Here is a 22,754-nt window from a genome sequence, read left to right on the forward strand (position 1 = left end):
TCCCTTGTCTAATCTTGATTGTAGCTATATTTTACTAGATAAACAAGAAATAGAGTGTCAGAGAAATTACTCCTTTTATCCATTGTGCCTTTTTCTTTTACCTTCTTTCATACTTTTTAATTTCCCACTTCAGTTAATTTAGCACTAATAAAGGAGAGATTTGGGAATGTTAGCTATTGGGAAGGTGGTGCATGCTTGTTCTTTTTAGTGCTCAAATCAATAGGATCAAGCCATCTAAAAGAAGGAATTCATTAAGTTAAAATTAAGGCAGCAATGGATCATTGGCAAAATATATATAGTTTGATGATAATATTAATCTTTCTTGCTTAACACTGTGGTGTATTTCACTTGATAATGCTAAAAAAATAGATATTAAAGGTCCATTTATTTTGTATTAATTGCACTGCGGAGAGAATATGATTGCTCGTAAAACCAATGTAGCATCATTAAGTAGAAAGGAAATTTGTTTAATGTTGGGAGGGGTACAGAAACCAGTTATGGTATTAAAAATGTATATTCTATACAACATGTTTTAGTGGATATATCTTTAGTATATGTATTAGGATACACTATCTGTTGATAAACCAGTCAAATAATAATTTTACTCATTCGTAACGCCTGCTTATCAATACGCATGCGTGGTATACTCAGAGTTAGAATTTCAAGGGGTCTAACAAAACAGATTTCAATGAGAACCCTTTCTTGCCAATGATTTGGCTTCAAGTAGCCAGAACAATACTGTACAAGATTTAAAGGCACAGTGCCATAGTCACATATAGCTGTCCCACTTTTGTGGGTAATGGGGATCATGGACCAGTTAGGGATCTCCTCAGATCACCCCTGACTGGCCTAGAGAACTATAAAATGTATATGTTGTTGTAGCAGCACAGACTTTCATTGCAGATCTCACATGGCATCTAAGTGACACTTTGAACTGCGTTATAACACAATGTATGATCCTTTGAATGCTTACAGGGATCATGCAGTTTTTCTTGCATGCCAGCCAGCTTGAATAGTAGTAAGCATCCATATTAGTCTGCCTTTAAGCAGTGATCAGATGTTCTTTAAGCTATTTTCAGTGGTAAAAAACTGCTGATCAGTCACTGACCAGTCATTGATTGGCATTTAGTATAAGCTAGAGGCTTCCAAAGTTACAAGCATTCTCAGCAAGTAAGGGGACTCAGCCTCGGTTCATGCAAACTGCTCCACGTGTGAGGTATTTTTCTGAATTGTTAACCATTGGTGGCAGATTATTTCATGACGTACCATGTCGTCACTATAGGTTTTAAGGACACTATTTTCATGATGGTACATAAGAAGGGGTTACAGGAAGAAGGGTGCACAGTAGCTCCAAAGAGCAAGCAGAAACATTTGCACTGATTAGCACTGTCTGAAGGTACATATGCAGCCAAACTGGCCAGAGAAGCTACATAGTAAAAAATATGCTGCCAATGGCTGCATAGGTGTCATGTTTTGCCTTGGGGATAGTGGTCTTGTTTTAACACTTACCGTAGTCGTCTTTATTCGTCCACCTGGCTGCGTACAGGTCCAACCAGATTTATTGATTAATAAATCACAGCCTTCTCCTTCTAAACATGGAAGCATTTCACACCACTGTTTTGTTTTTATGATACGTGCTGTTGAGAGAGATAAAAGAAGCATAATGAAAATATTTGTTACCGGAGTTAGTTCCACCTGATATAATTAGAGTGGGACCGAATTAGCAGAATGTAGGCTCATTTAAACTGTGGAAAGGCATATAACATGAGAACTTAATCGAATATTACATCTTACGTATAAAACTACATCTAGAAACATGCTAGCAGGCAAAATATAATATACATTTATAGTTTCATACAATTATTTTATTTATTATTTGTAATTTTCTAACTGTGGGCCTTTTGTCACACATTCTCACATGCTTTAACTTGAAAGCTTTAGTCTACATGACAAGCGCATAGTTGAGTTTGTGCCCCAGGAAGCTCATACCCCCATACCCAAATAATGACTCTGACACTTTACTTGGGTGCAAAATATTTTGTCCACAGCTTTATTAACATATATACAATATTTAGAGGTCATTGTCAACCCAGCCACCCCGGTTAACATTATTAACAGCTCAAATCTTATTAACACTGACAATGACCTCACATAACCAATAAATTAACCATATAATGGCACCAACACATACCAGGTGCCTCCACATTAACATATTAACATATTGACCACAATAGGGATGTACCGAGACACCCCTACCAGACCGTTTAACCAAATTATAACTATGTAGGGGCATACCGAGACACCCCTACACCACCGATTTAACCAAATTACCACTGCAGGGGCATACCGAGACACCCCCACACCACCAATTTAACCACACACCAATGCAGGGGCATACCGAGACACCCCTACACCACCCCAGGTTCTGAGCCACAGACCAGCTCGAAACCTACACCAATAACTTGAACCAAGTCAAATTATTAACCAAAAACATAACAAAACACCGTATTAGGCAATAATCCCCAACTAACCCCGCCGCTGTGACAAAACGGGGCAGTCACCCCCCACAACCCACCTTAAAGGGAGGGAGGGTGGGACAACCAGGATTTGGATAAGCAGTTAAGTGACAGTTTACAAAATGGTTGCCACTTATATACCTTACTAATAACCCCACCCATAACAATTCTAAACCAATTAAATTAAATCCTTCCTTTTTGCACACCACCTAGCTCTGTCAAGGCCCACTCCGCCTAAGCTGCGCTGCTCCATGGGCTTCATATGGAGCACCTGACTAATGTGATATATATATATAGGAGACACTAAGACTCATATGTCTCCATTGTATTGTTTAGTATATTTCTAAATATGTATTCTGAAGTGCAAAACAAATCTAATCTGGCATTTCTGTGATATAGTTAATTATTTTTCTTTGATATGAGCAAACTATAAACATATAATATTTGATTCAGTCTTTTACAATACCCATGAACATAAAGGGACACTCCAGCTATAATGTGCACTTTAACCCCTTCGCGACCTTTGCCGGTTCAGGACCGTCATGACAAGAAGGTCACTAAATGACCTTTGACGGTCCTGAACCGTCAAAAAATTAAATAAGCTTAGAAAGTGATCAACGATCACTTTCTTCGCTTAAACGGCGTTACAGTAACGCCGAGATCGGCATCGAGGGCCATGTCTGGCCCCTCCCCGGGGCGTCAACAGCCGCCATACATTGTATGGCGGCGGACGCCCGTTTTAAAAGCGTTTAGGAGGCGATCAACGATCGCCTCCAAAACTTAAATGGTGTCGCTGGAATGCCTCGATCAGGAGGCATCCAGCGACACCAAACACTTACCTCTGGGTGGGCTGTGACCGCTCCGGAGAGCGGTCACAGCCGCAGCTGCCGGTGATCTTCGCCATCAAGCAAGATGGCGGCGGCCCGGGAAAAAAAACAATAAAGAAGAAAGAGTTCGCTAGACGGTCTCCTGACCCTCTAGAGAACTCTGGCTCCACTTGCAGGTTGAATACAGGTACTGCATTCAACCAAGCAAGTCAATGGAACCCAGCTTTCTAATCACTATGTGATTAGTAAAATATTCCAAAAAAAAAAAAAAATGGAAAAAAAATGTGCTAACATTTAAAAATAATTATGCAGTGATGTCACTTGATGAACCATCCAGTACCAGCAAAATACCCAAGGGGTGTCTAATATTTAAAAAAAATGGCTGATGGGGTAAATTGGAGTGGCCGAGCTCAAAGATAGGGCATAGGTACAGACTGACCAAAATGGAGAAAAAAAGCGCACTTCCCAAATGTGGCATTTTAAATCTCAAACAACCCGACAAACCCATGCATGTCGGGTATCACTGCACTCAGGAGATGTTCCTGAACACACATTGGGGTGTTGTTTGACAGTGACATATACCAGAACCTGTATATCTATAACTAAAGTACAATTTGTGTGAAAAAAAAACTATTACAAAGTTTGACAAAGTGTAGTTCTATAATTGGTGCATGGAAAGGGTTAAAATAACAGCATTTGGAATACCCTGGGGTGTCTAGTTTTCAAAAATATATGGTTTGAATGGGTTAAATTGAGTTAACCCGCTTCAAAGGTATTCCAAAGAGGAGATGGAGGCAGACTGACCAAATGACCACCTGGATTACGCATGCCCCAAAAGTAGCCCTTTACCAGCCAAACAATCTGACAAACCCATGCATGTGGGGTATCGCTGTACTCAGGAGATGTTCCTCAACACATATTGGGGGGTTGTTTGACAGTGACATATACCAGGACCTGTATATCTATAACTAAAGTACAATTTGTGTGAAAAAAAAATTAAAAAAATTACTATTACAAAGTTCGACAAAGTGTAGTTCTATAATTGGTGCATGGAAAGGGTTAAAATAACAGCATTTGGAATACCCTGGGGTGTCTAGTTTTCAAAAATATATGGTTTGAATGGGTTAAATTGAGTTAACCAGCTTCAAATATATTCCAAAGAGGAGATGGAGGCAGACTGACCAGATTTGTTAAAAAAGATTTGGAAATCATAAAACGCTGCTTGTACTTATTGCCCTATAACTTACAAAAAACAGCAAAAAAACATAAAAACATTGGGTATTTCTAAACTCAGGACAAGTAGTAGAATCTATTTAGCTAGTTTTTTTTCTTGCTTTTTTAGGTGAGTAAAAGATTTTTCAAATAAAAGTCATAAAATGTGTTTTTTTTCAATTTTTCACCATGTTTTTTTTTATTTTTTTATAGTAAATAAGATGATACGATCAAAATAATGGTATCTGAAGAAAGCCCATCTTGTCCTGAAAAAAACAATATATAACTTATGTGGGTACACTAAATGGGTGAGGAGAAAATTACAGCTGAACACAAGCACCACAAAAGTATTAAAACAGCCTCGGTCCCACAGGGTACAAAACGAAAAATGAGCCCGGTCCTTAAGGGGTTAAAGTCCCCCTTGCTCGCTGAGGATAATGTGCCTGCCACAAAGCAGAAATGGTTCAGGAATGGTTTGAGGAACACATTGTGAGACCTTGTGTACATATCCTGAAAGCACTCCTGTTAATTACAATAGGAGTGCTTCCCTTCAACTGATTGGCTATTTCAAGATAAAATGTCAGACCATGGATGGGATGGGAAGATGCAGCGCTGCAGCTTCTCCTTACGGTAGGTAAATATTTTCTTTTAAATTTTGAACAATGTATACCAAAGTACTTGCAAAGTACTTTCATGTGCATTGATTGATCAGTGGACACTAGAGACTGGAGTGTGCCTTTTGTGTATGTATTTGTAAATGTTTAGACCTAAAGTAGTTACTTTTCAGACAAACATTTAAATGTAACACTTTTTACAAATCCATCCCCAACCTTATATAAAACTACACTGTACAGGAATGTAATTAATATGATAGTTTTTGCAAAATTTGCCATAGAGCTCAGATTTCCTTACATAAAATAATCCCATTCTTTTCAATCAACTTCTCCAAGCAAATTAATGTTATAGAAGCTATAGTTAATGAATGTATTTAGTTATGCTAAAGGTGTAAACGCTGACAGTTCTTCTTTAAAAGCCTTTACTAGCCACTGATTTCCATCTTATGGGAAGGGACATGCAGAATTGCATGGTTTGTCATTGTCTCAAAACATATTTAAGTGTCACTGTGATATATAATTAGGAAAAGTTGTTATTGTATGTTCAATCAACCTACCCTAAAGAATGGTTCTTCTATCAACAGAAGATTAATTGCTTTCATAAAGATTGATAATCACACTTATATAGACATGGTTGGCTTGAGAACTTCTTATGTTTTTTAAACAAGCTGTCAAATAGTAAATACATGAAGATTTCTTAATAATACTTACAGGACTGTTTTGTTATAGAACATTAACCTATTATTTTTTCATAAAATAGTCTTAACCCTTCAAGACATCTAAAATATTTTAATAGAATTTTAATATGTACTGACTTTTGATAAATTGTTATGATTGCTAAATCAAATAATAACAATGAGTTTCTTTAGTTTTTCTTATAATTTATTTACTTTAACAAGACAATCCACTATTAGTTGTCACCATTAGTAAAAATGAACTAGTTAAATATGACATTATATGTTTTTTAAAGCTGAACAATATTCCATATGGTACTAGATTTCACTTGAGTCCTTTTACCATCTTGCTTTCTTCTTAAACTGGTGTTGTCAAAATATGTATGTTTGGATTGCTTTGAACACCGCATTTGCTGATCATTCATTCATACAGTCACCAACTGCCGGATCTATGCTAAATCTCCCAAATGGAATACAGCATATTTTTTGACAGCGAAAAAAGTGAGATAAACCTTGTCCGACAGCCGTAAATTTGAACAGACTTATCCGTCTAGTAAGATAGGAATGATTAAAATACGCACACAAAAAAAATCTTCTGAAATCCTACTTCCCATATCTCAGCAACAAGTTAAGATGAGATTGTAAGTTATTATTCTACAATCACTGACAGCTCAGATTTTGTGATATAATGTAGGATCGTGGACAGCTGTTAAAATATAAAGAAAAAAAAACTATAAGTCTCTTTGGTTTAAATATATATCACATTTACCTTACTACTTCTAGAGGGAATTCTAAAACGGCACAAATTAATCAATGTTTCTTTCTATGAGCAGGTACCTTTAATAAGTAAATGTAGTTATTAGATAGCAGGCTTGTGCTTTGTTTTCAGTAGACTTGTACATTCGTCTTCGGGCGAACATGAAAACGAACACGAAGAGTGCGTTTTCATGTTCGTTCCGAAGACACGCCGAAGAGAAGACAGCGGCGGTAAAACGTAGGCTACCACTCTCTCCCCCTTCTAACTTACCTTGGCATCGCGGCAGTTCACGGAAGTGGAAATCCGCAGGTTCGCCGTCACGGGTTACAGGGCAGTGCGAATGAGCCTATTGGTTGCCTACAGGGACCACCTCTGGCATCAACCAATGAAGACCAGGAAGACCCTGCAGGTGACCAATAGGCTCACTCGCACGGCCTTTGTAACCCCTGACAGTGAACCTATGGATTTCCGCTCCCGTTAACCCCTTTGATACTGCGCTAGATAACGGGAGCGGAAATCCGTAGGTTAAAGGGCCGTGCAAGCGACCAATAGGCTCACTCGCATGGCCCCTTAACCCCTTAAGGTGCAACAAGTGCACCAGGGGCCTAAAAGTCTGTACGAGCGCGTACAGACTTTTAAAACCCCAATGCTGCAACTTACCCTGCAGATCCCACTGGTCTCCCTGTTCTATCAGTTAAATGTCCGTACGAGCGACTTGATTGGTCGTTCGTACGGACATTTAACTGATAGAACAGGGAGGTACGCGTTAACCCCGTATTAACCCCTTAACCGGAAAAAACAAAGAAAACCCGAACACGAAGAATGTCCATGAATATTCGCCCGAAGAGAAGACAGGAACAGGCGAATATTTGTGGAATACAAAGATTTTTTTCCCCCCGAAGACGAGCACGAAGACGAACACGAAGAGCCCCCTGGTGCCCAAGTCTAGTTTTCAGACAACAAATTATGTTTCCTGTCATTTTGGTTCAAATGAAATTCAAAGATCTTTTTAAATTCAGAAACAAAATTTGTTGTCATTCACCCTCATTTACTTTCTCACACTCTAACGCTCCTCACACTCTCATTCATGTTCTCTCACACTCTGCTTCACTCATACTCTTTCTCAATGTCAACACTTCCGTGTCCCTGTCTCCTTACCCCGTAGCTCTGCTTCTTCCTTCTTTCTTCTATCTTCTATCTTTATTTGTTTATCTCTTTGCCTTGTCTCTTTATTCCATGAACCAGGCCTCCTGGGGCACTTCCGCAAAAGGGTGGAGCCTCCAGGCACACCCTCTCCCCCAATTGGAGCAACGGGGTAGAGACTCTCCTAGTGGTTTCACCATTTTCCAGAAGTAAAATTGGGAATTTTTTTGTTGGCTAAACATAGACATTCAAAATATGTTCCTGCTGGAAAGTCTTGTTCTGAATATACAAATTAGTATGCCAAGTAGTTATTTTAGCTTTGTGATTGTTTGATAAAGAACACTTAATGATCTTCACCTGTAACACTGCAAAACATGACCCAAAAATTACATTTCAAAGTCATAAATACTGTAAATACTAGTGCGTCTTCAGGCCAGATGATTTATTATTATTTGCTTTCTTGAATGTGAAACTTGAAATGGAGGACTCAATATTTTTAACTGTTTGTCTTAATTCTAGATAAGGCCATGAAATAATTTTATATTTTAATATAAAAGAAGGGAGAGGCTGAAAGTGATTCATATTAGTAAACACAAGGTGAATATTTGACATGGCATTATTTGCTGAGCTTATCTATACAAAAACAGCAACACATTTAAATATCAATTTATATTGCAGCCAAATGGAAGGTGCATCCTATTATTGGAAAAAGTACTACATTGTGTTAGAGGAGGCCATTTGTATATAGGACAACTCCTAAGTAAATTTTTTTGTTCCTGCTTATTGCCTCACCTATTTACTCTATATCCACTTATACTATGTATTTTGTACAACAAAAAGCTATCTGTTTTAATATATACTTGCTTATTGCTAAAGATATTTATATATACCATATTTGCCTGAATAGCGCAGGGGTTTAGGGCAGGAATGCGCCATTCGTATTGCCTGACGCCCGGGACAGTTCCGGGTGCCGGGCAGGCAGCAGGGTTAGGATCCAGATTCCTCACAGCGCTGCAGGGGACCTGGATCCTACTCTCCGACAGCCGTGGACGTCTACGCGATGCGCTGAGACAGACTCCCCTGCCAGCACTTCCCACTGGGGGAGTGCCGGCAAGGGAGATTGTTAAAGCACATCGTGCATACGTGCCGGCAGCAGAGGTTTAAGCTTGCATCGCCGCAGCCGGTGAACGTCTACGTGATGTGCTTTAACAATCTCCACCAGAAGTTGTCTACGCGTATCGCGCAGATGTCCCCAGCCGGCCCCACTAGACACCAGGGAGTCTGCATTGGTAAGTCTAGGGGGGGGCAGAGTGGCAGCAGATCTCGTGGGGGGGCAGAGTGGCAGCAGATCTCGGGGGGCAGAGTTGCAGCATATCTGGGGTGGGCAAAGTGGCAGCATATCTGGGGTGGGCAGAGTGGCATATCTGGGGGCAAAGGGGCATCTATAAGTAAGGTGCATTAAAATGGCTATTGGTATTCTGTTTCTATGTAACATATGTTGACTAACTGCATAATAGATACCAAAAATGTTTGTTCCAGGGAGCTGTACAATCAATGGACGATTTTGCTGATATGGTGCAGCGGCCTCATACCCCACTCATGAGTGTCCCATGGTGGCTCTTTTGGTAAGGTGAGTGGATGGCTATGTGGTACACCTCTCCACTTCACTCTCTGGCCCTGCCCCTTCAGAGTACACCAAAAGATTTGTATTTATTTTTTACATTTCTATATGCATTACATCCCAGTACAGTTAAAAGGATATTTTTTTCAACATGTTAGACTCTTGCAACATACATACTATTTAAAATGGGAACAAATCTACACAAAAGATAACTTTAACCATGTGAATGTGGTTGAGTATGTAAGATTAATTGTGCTATATATCAGAAGCTGAATGAGAGTGATTACAATTTAACATAAAATAACTTTCAAAGTACTGATTTTCAGCATGGAACAGTAGGTATAAATTTGCAGTTTCTGAATGAGACGCAGTTTATAATGTAAATGTAGAGACTGAGAGTAATAGACACAGCTATGAAAGATCAGACATAGTGATTTATGATTATATTCTACATTATACACTGCAAATCCATCAGAAGGATAATATATGGCAAAATCAAAATTGCTTTCCGTAAGGATTTTACCTGATCCAACCAGGCTTCCAGAACACCAAAAATATGCCTATTAATCATCTGTGCCAAGGATCTTTCTTATAGACACATTTTACAAATGTGAGAATGCCAATATTATGCACTAATATCTCTGAGATCGCCAAGATTAACCAGAAATACAGGTCTGTATCTTATTAACAAAGTACCTGCCCGCCATGTCATATTTCACCTAGAACGCTATGTCATCACAGGCAATGGTGCGGTTCATAACTGTACTTATTGTAAATTTTCTAAATGTCCTTTCAGCCTTTTAAATTATCTATAATCTAATAATCTTGATATATTGCATTCACACACAATGCCAAGTGCTATATAAATCAAATGTGACATATCACTAGTGGCTTCATTGATACAAAATTTATCACCCCTTTTGACAGATGACCTCGCCACCAAGAGTTCTCCAGTCCACTGCCTGTAATAGCAGAGGTCACCCCTAATGCAACAAAATAAATGTAATATAGAAAATATGTCTAAAATAACATATTATAATCTCACTAAACTGTATAAAGGCAACCGTGACTGTATATATTTGCTGCACTTTAAATTGGGCATAGAAATCCATGCATTTGAAATAATACTTACACATAAATTATGTTTGAAACGGCATAGCATCACTATCATTTGAAATATCTCTTTCAACAGACAATTCCTCTTATTAATTAGTTCTACTTTTGTAAGTCTGTGATCCAGTGGAGGTTTTTATTCTGCACTTTGCCAACTAGAGGGGGGTCTGTATTCTCTGTCTTAAAAAGCATGGTCCAAGGTACTTCATCCTGCTGGGAATTCGTATACTGTTCATGTACACTTTCAAATAATCACAGCAGGGAGCATGAATAAGTCCATGGATCAGACTCTTGTACAATTGAAATAAAATATTGAAATGACTGAGCATCTAATATGTTCACAGTCTAAGCAGCATTTTACGGAATTACTATAATTGAAATTCACGTAATCGACTTCATTTAGACTAAACAAATATACTTGCAGAAAAAAATGTCATGACCTTATTGTAGGATTGATAGAGTAGCCGAGTTTCAAGACTGATGAATTAATAATGGGAAATAAATAGTACAGTAACTTCTTTACTTATTTGCTCCTCCAGTACATCTTAGAGCAGGATTGCAACTGGGTTAGCTGGCATGGGCTGGAATCCAATGTCTGGTTTGACCTAGTATGTGAAGTAATGGTAGTAGTAGTAGTATTTTGGTCCTTGCAAATGTGTGAGGCTTTTGCTTACATTGAATCATATTATTTAGATCTTTTGTGATTTAAATTGTTTTATTAGTACTGGTGTGGTGACAAAAGCACTTTGAAGTTTCCCTGACTTTGTGTTACAAATTGCCTGTAGATTTTCCATGGATACACTTTGCATTAAACTCACTGGGGGCCAAGATTACAAAGTAACTCATCATGTTTAGCCCTGAGTGTAGACATACTGGAACTGAATTATAGTCTGTGAGCTAGGTTTAATTGTCTAGGAGAGTGATCATTAGATTTCTCATTAGCAAATCAACTTCATCAATGTGATGAGTACCAGGAGCTTGTACCAGAACCTTTTGGGGACTATCTGCTATGATCCACGTTGAACACTCCCACTTTTAGAGAGGTTTCTTGGCTTTCTGGAGCTGGAGGAGCTACAAATCTTTTTCAATGAATCCCTTTTTATAACCAGGTGAAACTTTATAAAGGGGAAAACAGATGTGAGACACAATGGAAACGAACAATTACCGTATTGGCTCGATTATAGGCCGCACCCGATTATAGGCTGCACCCTTAAAGTTTGGTGCTATTTTAAAGAAAAAAATATTTTTAAATAAAAAATTCACACTAGTAGAATGGTAAAACAGTGTTTTATCCAATGAGCAGTAATATACGTATTTTATCATTTTTGGTATCTATTACGCAGTTAGTCAGCATAGGTTATATACAAACAGACATTTGGAAAACCAATAGCCATTTTAAGTCCCCCTTAAATTCATAATGCATCTTACTTATAGATATGCCACTCTGCCCCCCAGATATGCTTTATGCCCCCTGATGTGCCACTCTGACCCCCTGATAAAACAATAATTATTATAATCACAGAACACATTAACAGTTTAACCTCCCACTCTTGTCAAAGGAGTGATCACAGCAGACAAAGTGACCACTAAATTGAGTAAATTAGACATTCTGCAGGGATGAACACAAGCATCCTGAGTAACATTTTGTCTGTGAATGTCTGCATCTTGTCAGCCATACCCATCACACTAAAGTTGCCCTGATTGATCCTGACATAAATTTTCATGGTGTCTTTTCTGGCTGACAAAACTCATAGTGAATAAACTCCTTAGTGCTACTGCTTGGAATTTGATATTATAAATACATTTGTCTAATTTATATTTCTAAATAAAAACAGATGTATAAATGTTAATTCTTTTGTTGTTGAATGCTGATCAATTTCTTGGGATCAAAGCTGTATGTGCTTAGTTATTAGTATGCTGATTGTGCATAAAATGTACAGGACTATAACCATTTAGCTCATCTGGTTTTCCCAATAGGACACATTTATTGGATTACTGGAGAATGTGTGCCTATTAAGATATTTATTCTATATATTTTCAAATGTAAAAAAAGAGATTCTATACAAATAAATGTGGATGAGCTGCCATTTGGCAAATGTAGAGCCAGAGGCCAGGTAGACCCCTGGCTCACCTAGCCAGTTCACATGTGTACCTTACTAGACTTAAGACATGTGATGGGCAAGCGAAAGGTGTTCTTTACAGGTAAGGAATTTGCTAATTTGGTATCAAATTAAATAGCTGCCTTTAAATATGGGTGAATTATTTTTTTAGCAAAGAAGAATATACAGACATTTAATTGGTTATAAGAACAGGACTAGTTATAGCTTGGTTATCCAGTGAAAAATCTGATTTTGGAGTCTAGGAGGAACTTTTTCCCTTTTTAAGGCACAATTGGAAACCTCTTTAATATGGACTTTTGCCTTCCTCTGGATCAACAGCAAGGTTGAACTTGATCGACATTTGTCTTTTTTTCCAGTTACTATGTTACTATGCTATGTTACATGACAGCGTCTGACTTACATCTCAATTCCATTGCTAGAAGATTATATGTTGGTAGCTTTACCTTATTGTTAATCATTTAGTCAAAGTCGATATCTTTTGTTGGTCCATATAAACATATGTTAGGTTAGATTTCAGGACCTAAGGTGTCTCTCTTTTTTTAGATGCCCACCATTAGGTGTGGCATGAGCAAGTCACAGGGCTCATAGACAAAAAATGATTCTGGCAGAAAGCTGGAATAGTAATTTAATCACTACAGCTACTTCTAGAATCATCCAATCAGCAGAAATATTCTTGTGGTTGATATGATGAGAATACAATTTATCAAACCTTGCACCAATATTCATTTTTATACATAATTAGTATTGTGTCATATTATTATTATTATTATTAATATTTATTGTTTTATATAGAGCCATCATATTCTGCAGAGCTGTACAATGGGTAGACAGGACATAACAAGTAGTATATAACATAACAATTTGACAGAAACAACAAGTGAGGAGGGCCCTGCTCAAACGAGCTTACGATCTAGTCATAAGCCATTGGGTTTCATTGACTTCTTTTTTTAAAATTTTGCCTGCACAGTGCCTACATCAAAACATGAGATTATTAAACCCCTTTATATTCTTGTCAATGGATAAAGTACAATTCCCTTTCTTTGATGTGCAATTCAATGTTTGTAGCACCTCTTTTCCATTAGGTAAATCAACATGCCAATATATTGCTGATATTTTTCCTTTACTCTGTATTACATTAGTATGAAAGTAACAATCTTTTATTTTATAAATAATCCCATTATTTAGTATAGTATCTTGTAGTTAAAAAATATATTAACCTTTTTTTTTGTCATTTTACATACATAATTTTTGTTTTTCTTTAAAATATTAATAATGTTGTCTCTCAACCGGAATGTTAATGCACTTTAAATGTATCTCTCTGCACTAGTTAATATGCCAAGATTTGTATTGGAGAATGAGCCTGAGAGAATTTTATTACCACCTTAAAATGTGTCCTGCAGGGTAAACTGTTACTCCACTTGAATTTTAAAGAAAATGAAAAAGCAGAAGTGTTATTGTGCTGTATTAAAAAAAAAACCTGCAGGGTTTTGGAATATGCATATGTATGCCATCTTGTTAGGATTATTTATATCTAAATTGTCAATGCTTACAATCATCCATTTTGTCTTTGTGTTAGAGTGCAATAATTAAGATAATACCTGATAATATTGCTAGGATACGTTACTGATATACTAAAAGACACCCCCAAGCACATACTAATTTACCACTTATCCCCTCATAAGTACTCCAGCACATGGCTTGATCCCTTGAGCAGCTGAATGATATTGGGAAGTATCCAACCATGTGATGCTCTGCATAATGCAGTGATGCAAGAGAACAAACGTACACCAAAGATATGCACCACAGGAATGTATATCTTGGCTGCTTCATAAGTGGCACCAAGCAGACAGCCTTGCCATCTTCCTTATGCTGGAAGCTAGTTCACCAACACATAAACACACCACTAATCGATACAAAAACTGGAACAAACAATGAATAACTATTTTTTGGTTTGACTTGGATGGTTAATAAACTAATAATCATTTCCATTTTTGAGGCAGCTCCATAATCCTAAAGTTTGTGTTGATCACTGGAAACAAAATAAAGAGAGAAATAGAAAAAAAAAAGTTTGGTGCAAATGATACAAAGGCCTGATATGTTTCATTGGAAAAGGAACCTTAACGGTAAATGTTTGAATTATTGCTAATATAATTATTTACTGATTTATAGGCCCCATCAAATTCCAAAGCACTGTGCAATTCAGGCATAGTTTACATTGTAAGAAATTGATAATTGCAGGTACCACTAAAGTAAGGTTTACAAATTTGTAAAGTTCATGGATATTGTATATTGTATCAAAAAGTAGCTTGATCTATACAGGGCACACTTTTACCCAAATACAAAAAAAACATTAATATGTACCTATGATGTCACTATATTTAAGCAATCATTTCTACTCTATAATTTTAAACATTTTCTTAACACATCAGTTTTTTTTGTTTTTGAAAACAGACCAAAACCTACAGAAAACACATCTATAAATAAAAAATATCAATTAATTAGGAAATACAACCGTGCTATGAAATGGTTTACTGCTCATTAGGTCTGTATTGTGTTTCTCTGCTGTATAAAAGATGGTTGTCCGTGTGTTTCATCCACTTAATAATTAAAGGTCTATACAAAAAATATACATGCTTTCATCTGTGCACTAAATTCTTTATAGTCAGTACACAAATCTACAAAAGTATTCAGTAATCACCTTCATGTTTTGTGTAGGGTCATTAATGAGAAAACAAATCTCTAGTTCATAAGCAAATGACTGCTTTATTGGAATTTTAACAAGCTCCCAATGGGGTACTAAATCACACATGCTATAGAAGCCAAACTTAACTCATTTTATCAGCAATATCTTATTTCTTTTAATGTCCCATCAGAGGTAAAGCCTCCATAGGAATTTATTTCACTAGCATATAAAAAACTTGTACTAAATATACTAACAAAATTTACTTTTTTTCCTACTTACTTGAGAATTTAAAATCATTTTCAATGAATGAAGCATTAAGAAAATATTAAATCATTATATTTTTTGAATTGAGAATAAACCTAATTACAATGGTTTTTTTTAAACTTAAAATAAATTCAGTCCGAGGCAGGCATTTATGTTTTTAGTCATGATCATGGAATTTTATAAAATCCTATGCCATTTGAGGACAAAAAGACCGCATTGTAGTGACCAGGGGAAAATAACAGAAATTGTATGTAACTTGTTTTACTTATAAATTCTTTTCAGCTTTTTGTAATTTAGTTTTTACCAATTTAGGACTCCTGTAAGTAATCATATATTTATCCAGGAAAGTGTCATGATGTAAGATGTTAAGATAAGTCTGAGTTACCTTAAAGTTGGCTTAGAAGGCACTATTGATTAGATCAAGATTAGATATGTGCAAATGGACCAAAGACGATTCAAACACATTTTTTGTTTTGTTTTTGGTCCATTACACATTTTGTTTCCTGCTTTTTTGGTTTGGACAACATTTGGAGGGCTTCTTCAATTCAGAAACTGAATTCAATGTCACTCACCCTCATTCACTCTCTTACACACATTGTCTCTCTCGATGCCTCCTTACCTTCTCAGCTGACTGCTTCCATGTTGTTGACTGTTTATTAGTCATTTTACTAAATGATGACTAGACACTTTTCAGCTCATTTAGGGACCTGCAAGGACATAATCTGCTGGAGAGGTTGTTCCCTTAATAGTTTGAATGTTTACCTCTTGCTTAGACAGGCCATTTGCTCATAAGATGAGAATTGTTAGAGATCATCTAAAACTAGGGGGTCAATAGTTTTGTAGATGTTATGTAAAGAAGTTTTACTTTACTAAGAGGGTGGTAGATAAATAGAATAGCCTCCCATCAGGAGTGGTGGAAGCTAATATATTGACAGAATTTAAACAGAAGTGCGATTACCATAAAGTTATCCTGAAGACAAGTTCAAGGACTGATTTAGTCTTACATCAGGAAAAATGAGCAGAATAGATGGGCCAGATGGGCCTTATCTTATAAATTTTTATGTAAGAAGTTTGTATATAGACACACATGAATATACTGTAACTGTAGATATATACATGCGTTCAGGTATTACTTTTATCTCTGTAACATGAACAGCTAGTGAAATTTGCCTTTTTTAGAAATAACGGCAGCCCTGTGTAGACAAAAGCTGTGGCATATAAGCCATAAATTAATAATGAGATATATGAACTGGAATTTACAGGAAATATTAAAGAGAGTAATGCAATGTCCAATGGCTCAGATGGTGGATGTAGAAAAGGCAGGCTGATGTCACAAAGTGTGGCAGTGAAGCAGGGAGAGACATAGGATATGATGTAGGAGAGAAAAGTGTATAGCAAATTAGGGCTGTTTAAGAGTGAACATAGGGAGAAAGGAATTATAAATAACCTCAGTGGCAGGAAAATATATTATACTGAGAACAGGTTCAGTTATCTAAAAGGATCTGGGAAAAACTAGTATATTTATTTGCCTCATTAAAAGTATTAAGGATACTTCTCAATCTACTTGCTACTTACTTGAGTAACCACATCATTAATGATTGTTGAGTAATACGTATTTTCATTTTAGTTAAATACAGGCAGTGAAACATGAGAAAATAACTTCACATTTAGTAATGCCATTACAAGTAAATGACAGATCACCGTAGTATAGTACCATTCTGTATAATATGAGAAAAATCCTTTACTAGAATGTGCATCACCTTGAAAATAAAAGCATATAGTACATTGACCCAGATTCATAAAAAGTCCATTATATCAGGAGAAAAATACATAATAGCACTCATAATTAATTTATATGAATGTGCCCTGATTTTCTGCCAGCAGAATCTTAGATTTTACCAATAAATGGTAAATGATGTGCCTTTAATATCAGTTACATTATGTTATACTGTTTTAACTTTTTTTATTTTTATATTTTGTCCATCTGCTCATTGTGTCTCCTGTATATTGAACTATTTGACTATGGGGTCTCATTTAAGCACTCATCTAGATGCTATAAATGTATCAATAATCATGAAACATTAGAAATTAGCTGCTTGTTGTTACACAAAACTATATACACAGGAATTAATTAATATATTATAGCAGTACAGTGTAGTCTTAAATGGGTGTGAAGAACACAGTACATGACTCTTGCATAAATGTATATTTATCTGTGTAACTTAATATTACCCCTGTTCCAGATACCCTTAATTTGTTTTAAAAACCCAAACATAAAACATAAGGAGGGCTCATTAAACCCAGCAACTCACAAGTGGTAGTGATTTTACTGAGCATCTCCTAACTCTAGTTGTTGTAAATTCAGTCCAAAGTGCAATTAGTGAAAGTATTCCCATAAACTTCAACTACCAGTTGAACCCCCACCCCACACACAGTCTTTAGCAGTTATCCGATCACTGGTAACTACAAATGTAATACTGGTTTTAGTGACAGTAACCAGTAACCCATCAATATGTAAGGTCATTTTTACTGCCTTTTGTCTGTACAGTGCATCATCTACACTGGGACCCATTCCTGCAGTCATCTAATGGTTTTACAGAAGAAATTACACTTTAGTCCTTAGCAAGTCAACAAGCAATACTGATGCCTAATACTTTGTCCTTCCTTTTATCACTTCTCTGACTGAGAACCCTTAATTGCTTTCTTGACCTCTGAGCGTTGCTTAAACAGAGATTCTTTTTCCCAAACAACCAAAAAGTAAGGTGGTACATAGTAAAAATAAATGAATGGCAATAGTCCAGTTGCTTATGATGTCAAAAGTGTAAACCACATCTAAAACCAGAATATAAACATTATAAAACTGAATCACTCAAATAAATCCAAAGAGATAGGAATATTATAATCCTATAATAATTATAATTATTCACACAATCAACAACCACTTGGAAACATTTCCCGCAACTTGCACAATTTAAAATGATATATTAGTCATCCCCTTTATGCATCTATGGTGTCCCAGGCAGAAATAAGTCATAAATTGATTATCTGTCTTAAACTCATTGGTAAGATTCTTCTCAATAATAGATTAGTTGGTGCTAAACTATAGATCAGCTCTGTGTCTTGCTAGCAATTCTTCAGTGTAATAGGTAAATTATACCACCAAGAAGAGACAACACAGTAGATATTAAAGATGTTTCACTCATATTTATAATATTAGTATAGTGCAGAAAATATGTTGTTGATACACTTTGGAACAATGTTTCTTCTTCTGATCAAGTGACAACGGTGCTGGTACAAACACAAATGCTGATAACTATTCTCCAAAGTAAAATGAAAAGCATTGTGAACAATGTGCATTTGTTTTCACTCCAAATAAAATGTAATTTTCTCGCAGAAATAACTGAAAATTGTGTTTAAAACAAAAACAAATCTAAAATACTTTTAAGACTGAAACTTTTGAAAAATAATAAAGCCTTTTTTTTTTTTTAAATATAGACAGGATAGCTCATTATATACACTAAGTAATATATCAATATTTTCTCTCTCCTTATGTCTGAAGTACTTTTAGCTGAAAGTGACCTACATAAGTCCCAGTACAGTACATCAAATAATCCATTATTTAACAAATCAGTGAAGCACCTCCACAGAATGAAAGCAACCCATAGCTTTAATCCCGCTTCGATTAACTTCCCCCTCCACAGAAACTAGACCTTAATTTATATCAATTTGCGGTAATCTTTAGAAGAAAATGCAACTTCACTTACACATGCTGTTTGACAGCAAAATGAATTTCTCCTGCTTGTGGATGCCCTGTGATAGTGCTTAATAAAAATTGCATTTGGTAACAATGAGGAAGGCTGAACACTTTCTGTATGCTTAAATGGTCTTTGTGGTTAGATGGATGATGAGGGTTAATGATGTATGTTCTGCCTTCTCTCTACTAACATATGCAAGCATCACTTTGATTAGTGATTGAACCTCAAGGACACTATCTCTGCATTTTGTTTAGTGTCACTGCAGGTAACCATTTGCCAGTTCCTTTTTAATAGTGTGTTATTTCACAATTTAGCTGACAAACAATTCTTCCGCATATTAATCATTAGCTCGAGCTTGTATATTAATCACATAATGGAAGCATTACCGATAACTACTATTAATGGCTTTACTAGGAGCTCTGTAATATTACTGAATCTATTTTAGGTTAAAATAGAATGTTTAATATCATAATGTATACTCTCATACATATAATACATATTATTTTAAAACGACCTTTCAAAATACTTGCTTAGTAATCCAAATGTATTAAGTAGGTATGCCTAAGTATGCTTATATCATGTTCAAAAGAACATGGCCCATTAAGGCAAGGCTACATAAGATATCTTTCCATATTTAACATACACAATTTCATTTTTGCACACAAGCTATCATTTAATATCGGAGAAATAGATTTAGCTCTGCCCCCTCCTATCTGATTTCACCCACTCTCTGTTCTTTTTACCCCTTTGCCTCCCAATCATGGCTAGACATTCACCATACAGCTAGCCATACGTTCCCCTCCTTTAATACGGTACTTATTAGGAGTAGGGTCATGGCAAAAGTTTATTGATGTTTTTTTTACAGGGGTACGCACCAACATTTCTCATGGTGGACATTTACTGATGTCTGTGGTGGACAATTTAATGATGTTCTATAGGCCTTCACAAACCTTGCCACGGACGCTTTGCCTATTCCTGTTTTTATCCCAGTTAATTGAAGGTATGCAGAAGACTGCATACACCTGTCTAGAAATGTGTTCTATCACCTCACTAAAACAATTCCAGATACATGAACACTGTTTGGCTCAGAAGCTATATATCAAGCCTAAACATCAGTGTGAATCCACACAGAGACATAGAGTTGAAATACTGTGGTAGTTAAAGAAGCCAGTGTCTGAAACGAGGAAGCATAAAGCAAAGCTGTCAATATAACTGACCACATATTAAACAGGCTTCAGAATTCAGAAAGCAGAACAGAGCAAAATGTTTCTGGTATTAACATGGCACTTACAACTCAACAAGTGATTACTTTTCAAGCAAAGCTGTGTGTGCATTTATCATTCAAAATAATCCATTCTGAGAACCTATTATGGGCAGTGGGTGAACGAGGGGGCAATTTGCCTTCCCACTGTATTCTGAATATTGTAAATATATCCCAAATGTTAAAGTTGGTACTGAAGGCTATATATACAGTATGTGTGTAGCAGACACAGATTCTGTGATCTTGCTATGTGAAAAATAAGTATGCTGGAAATGTATTTGCATAGAAATCACTCTTTTGGTTAGGCAATGTGGAAGCAGTAAAAACCTGGTCTATGATACGATACTGGTGCATGTACAATAGACAATGCCTAAAATACAAATGTGTAGCATGTCTATTCTTTAAAAATGACTCAGGAGATATAATATGCTCTTTAAATTTATAATATTGTCTGATCCTTATTCTTATACATATGGTAATGAAGGTTACAGGCTATAAATCTTCGACCAGTTAAACCACTTTGTTTGTCCTTTAATGTTAATAGGGCAGGCATATAGATTAATAGTTAAGTGAACCAGCAACTGTTTTCTATGAATACATCGAGAAACCTTACACAGATACCTGTTTAATTCCACTCCTTTCACATAAGGAAATTCCAGAAGACAGCATGTCACTAATTATATGAATCATATGTATGTGTAAATACCTAATAATTGACTAGCTTTTAATTTTATCTATACATTATCATGTTATATAGCAGTGTGATTTGATTTTATAATATTAGTAGTACATGCTCGGAGCATGTAATAAAGCCCCCCACACCAAGGATGGATAAAGTTACTATTATTACTTCTTACACTAGGGAAATTAATCAGATCCCATCTATACTTTTAAAGCATTTTCTCATATTACAGACGTTTTTTTTCTGAATTCATCAAACAGCCAGTCTATTTTCTTCCCAAAAGGCTTTGCAGTTTGGGCAATATGCTTTCCTCTAGTCAGTTACGTAAAGTAGAGACTAGTAGGACTTGGTTACACCTAGCAAGTATGCATTCCTATTGTCATAAAAATGTTTAAATGTTGCAAATATGTAACTAAATGCAACCAATTTACATCTAGTCTTGTGGAAAGTATTCCCAATAAAAGCATATATTCATCGTACAACTGATAATGTTATTTATTTAATAAAATGTTGGAAGTGTGGCATTCAATATGTTGGCCGCACTACCCGTCAATTAAAATCTCGTATTTTAAAACACCCCAATAATGTTGAAGATGGGGTGAATACCTACCTATAGGCAGACATCTTTATAATTGCAATGGGGATGATCGTCATCAGTTCTCTTTTTGTGGCACAGAAAAAATATGTAAAGATTCAAGGGGTGACAATGTGACTCAATTCACAGTATGATGTTTCTTGTTTTATTAGCGGATATATTTATTTATTTGTTAAATTTATCTTGGTTGTGTATTTATATTTATTATACCATATTTGCTGTATGTATGTGAATCATGTTCTCAATTTACTAATTATTTTATCCTTTGCTTGCATATTTATGAATCTTTTAGAAATGTAGCAGGTTTGTAGGGTTGGGGGTAAGATATCAAGTGTTATTCTAATTTAAGGATAGATAGATACCCGTTAAAAACACATGCGACTAATTAAATCGATTAATTAGTTGCATGTGTTTTTAATGGGAGTTGAATGCTATATATGTATTCCATTTGTATAGCATGGTAGGCTGCTAATGAATAAGCAGGTTTATTGCCAAGCGCGCCTAGCATAGAGCATTTCTTCCTGCACTTTAAGTTGCTGTGTCTTATTGTTTTTATCCAGTCCTAGGAACGCAATAAATCTATTTTGTTTACTTTACCTTTACCTACTTTACACAATGTATCCTCTTGTGTTTTCCAGTGTTGGTTGGCGCATATGTTTGGTTTGTGTTCTGCGTGTTGTCTGAATGATGAGATGGAGTTTTATGGTACTATGCACAGTGGCATAGCCTGGAAAAAAACAATTAGGCCTAGGGAGGCAGGACCAGGGGGGCAGTAGCTCCTCTGCCACGTAACAGGAAACCAATCATCAAGTTCATTGCAGCAGCTCTGCTCAATGGGCTGGTTCAAAGTGGAATCATTAATTTCCCAAACTGGCCCATTAACACTGCAGTGCTGACGCAGTCCTTCATAGTTTACT

General features: G+C 36.2%; 1 protein-coding gene across 1 annotated transcript in view; it reads right to left on the reverse strand.

The window, feature by feature from the left end:
* Nucleotides 1-225: 225 nt before the first annotated feature.
* LOC149302860 (chemokine-like protein TAFA-5) overlaps nucleotides 226-22,754 on the reverse strand; it is a 189,661-nt gene continuing 167,132 nt past the window's right edge. The window contains exons 3-4 of the mRNA XM_089482075.1: nucleotides 1,510-1,637; nucleotides 226-234 (exon numbers count right to left, since the gene is read on the reverse strand). Of these exons, the coding sequence (XP_089338201.1) occupies nucleotides 226-234; nucleotides 1,510-1,637 (137 nt within the window). The remainder of the gene's footprint in view (nucleotides 235-1,509; nucleotides 1,638-22,754) is intronic.

The sequence above is a fragment of the Sceloporus occidentalis genome, unplaced genomic scaffold (assembly GCF_023333645.1).
Source record: "Sceloporus occidentalis isolate IW3139 unplaced genomic scaffold, rSceOcc1.0.p SCAF_17, whole genome shotgun sequence".
Taxonomy (NCBI): Eukaryota; Metazoa; Chordata; class Lepidosauria; order Squamata; family Phrynosomatidae; genus Sceloporus; species Sceloporus occidentalis.